The 3,006-nt window shown below is 36.7% G+C and overlaps 1 protein-coding gene across 1 annotated transcript; it reads right to left on the reverse strand.

The window, feature by feature from the left end:
• Positions 1-1,308: 1,308 nt before the first annotated feature.
• Positions 1,309-2,256, reverse strand: LOC100619219 (olfactory receptor 8J2-like). The gene has a single exon (XM_007497455.2). It carries the CDS (start codon positions 2,254-2,256, stop codon positions 1,309-1,311), a length of 948 nt encoding a protein of 315 aa, XP_007497517.2.
• Between the last annotated feature and the right edge of the window lie 750 nt (positions 2,257-3,006).

Below are 3,006 nucleotides of genomic sequence, written 5' to 3' on the forward strand. Positions count from 1 at the left end.
ATTAAACTAGGAAATTCTTGTTTGTCACTCTTCCCTGCCACATCTGTACTCTGCTCCTTTTCTCCACAGAAGTTAACCAGTGTAAAAGGTTTTCTCTGTTGTATCTTACTTTTTTATTTTTTTGTATTTGTGGATTGTAGTTCTTGGGTGCTGGTAGCCATTGCTGTGTTAGCTTTGTCTTCCCTTCTCAGCCAGAAGTCTGAGTGGGGAGGGCAGGCAGCACTGAATGTAGGGAACTACAGAGCAGCTTTTGCCTAGAAGCTATTGGGCCACCTGATGCTGCACTATCTCTACTCCCTAGCGACATGAGTTCCAAGCCTCACTTCCAGGCCTTTGCATTGTCCTCAGGGGTAAGATTGTGGTGCCCTCAGTCATCTTCCAAGAGTTTAGAGATTGCCCTGAACTTTGCTCTAACTTTGGTGTGGTAGTTCTTGTGTGAAGGGGTGATCAGCTCACACTTTGGTAGGTGTAAATTTATCCACTTACACTGTGGAAATGCCCAAACCCTGCATACCTTCAAGGCTGCACCTTAAAGTAGAGACTGTTTCCTCCTCTGGTTTTGATTTTAATACTTTTGAGATGCTTTATTGTGATTAGTAGTAAGAAGAGTTGGGAAGTTCCTTCTATACTGCAGTCATATTAGAAGTGACAAGCAAATTCTTAAGAGCAGTAACAGTCTTTTGTCTTTCTTTTATCCCCAACACTAAGTTCAGGTCCCAGCATCTACTAGCGGCTGAATAATAATTGATTGATTGAAATATGATAAAATGGCATTTACATTTCTGGTCACAGTACTGGGGGCTTAAATGAAACTAGAGTATCATTAGATCATTCAAAGAGATTAATACCAATAACCAATTCATTTTAAATAGATTTCTGAAACTTAATCCTCTTACCATGAGTCACATCAGCATCAGAGCACACTTAAAACAGATGGCATTTCTTCTATAACCACCCATTCTCAGGAGGGTGCAAAATTATTTCCAAGAGATTAAAATTAAGTTTGTAGTTTATCATATTCTGTTTTACATAAATGATCTAATTTTCCTTCATTCTTGACCCTTTTCTGATTTCCTCAAGCTTCTTTTCTTCCTCTTATCTCACTTTTTTTTTGCCTTGCTTCCAAACTTTTGATTATTCCTACTCATGGAGTGCCAGGTCTCTACTTTCATTTCTATTCTGATATAATTTTTACATTTATATGTCATTATTGCTATCTGATTATTAATTCACAACCTGTCCCTATCACACTCCTACAAATCCTGCCATATATTATGAATCTCTTTTTTGACTTAAATATGTGTGGATTTAAATGTTTTTAAGACTTTGACAAGGAATGTTAAGAAATCTCTTTAGGGCATCTTTCACATCCTTGTTCCTCAGGCTGTAGATCATAGGATTCAGCATGGGAATGACTAGAGTGTAAAAAACTGAGGCCATTTTATCAGTGTCTAAGGAATGTTTTGACCCAGGTTGTAAGTACATGAAGAGTAGTGTACCATAGAAAATAGTGATAGCCATCATGTGAGAAGCACAGGTGGAGAAAGCTTTCTTTCTCCCTTCTGCTGAACGTATCCTTAGGATAGCCAAGATGATGTAGAAGTAAGACACCAGGACAATTGTTATGGAAAAGAACATATTGAAAGCTGCAGAAATAAAAATCACAGTTTGTGCCATGGAGGTATCAGAGCAAGATAAAGCCAACAGAGGGACAGTATCACAGTAAAAATGATTAATGACATTGGAAGAACAGTAGGACATTGAAAAAACACAAGGAGTAACTGTCACTGCAGTTGAGAAGCTATAAATGTATGTAAGGAAAACAAGTATGATGCAAACCTTTCTTGATACCACAATCATGTAGAGTAGGGGATTGCAAATGGCCACATAGCGGTCATAGGCCATGGCAGCCAACATGAAAATCTCAGCCACAATAAAGACTAAGAAGCCTCCCAGTTGTGTTGCGCACCCATAGTAAGAAATGGATTTCTTCTCCACCATGAAATTGACCAGCATCTGGGGAGCAATGACAGTGGAGTTGCCAAGATTGATGATAGCCAAGTGTCTGAGGAAAAAGTACATGGGCGTTTGAAGTCGAGAATCTATAGTAGTAAGTGTGATGATTCCCATATTTCCTGTCACTGTCACTCCATAGATCACTAAGAAGATGAAGAAAAGGGGAACTTGAAGATATGGATCATCTGAGACTCCAATGAGAATAAATGTGTTCACATGGGAAAGATTTCCTGGAACCATTTTCTGTTGGTTTCAACTGTTGTGGGAATAAATGGAAAGATGATTTAGAAGGTCAGGGATGATTTTCTAGAAATGTAAATCTCTAACAATAGTTGTTATAGGAGAAATTGTTATAGGAGAAAAATACCTGGAAACTTTATTGAATTCCTGCTTGACATAAGTACATAATAATTATGTGAATGCTTCCAAAAGTGAATAAAATAAGACTAAATTGATGAAAATATTATATATGAAATTAATTGGAACAGGAATCATAATGACTTCTGATTATATCTTAACTTTGTTTTATTCGTGGGCACAATATTTTAGGAACATAATGGTGAACTGGCAAAATTTGGGAAGAAAACAGGAAACCTTACAATAGAACCATTAGGTAAATAAAATGAGAATGATTAATCTACAGAAGAAAAAAAAAACACTTGAAATTTGTTGGGGCCAAATTATCTGTCTTCACAAATTTAAGGAACTGCCAAAAGTCATATTATCCTGGTTCTAATTAGTCTGTAAGATAGAAATTAGAACAATACAAAAAAAGGGCAGAAAAGCATATTTTATTAACTTATAGGAAAATTATACTAAAAAAATCCACACTATTTAAAACTGAAATGGCCTATTTGAGGACACCGAGACTTTGTCATCTCTGGAGTTCTTCAAGGAGAGGCAGTAGGTGAGAGACATTTAAAATTCAGAATCCACACATTGCATTTTAGTAGAGTATTTTCTGGTCCTATATAAGAGGAAGGCTTATAG

The sequence above is a fragment of the Monodelphis domestica genome, chromosome 6 (genome assembly GCF_027887165.1).
Source record: "Monodelphis domestica isolate mMonDom1 chromosome 6, mMonDom1.pri, whole genome shotgun sequence".
Taxonomy (NCBI): domain Eukaryota; kingdom Metazoa; phylum Chordata; class Mammalia; order Didelphimorphia; family Didelphidae; genus Monodelphis; species Monodelphis domestica.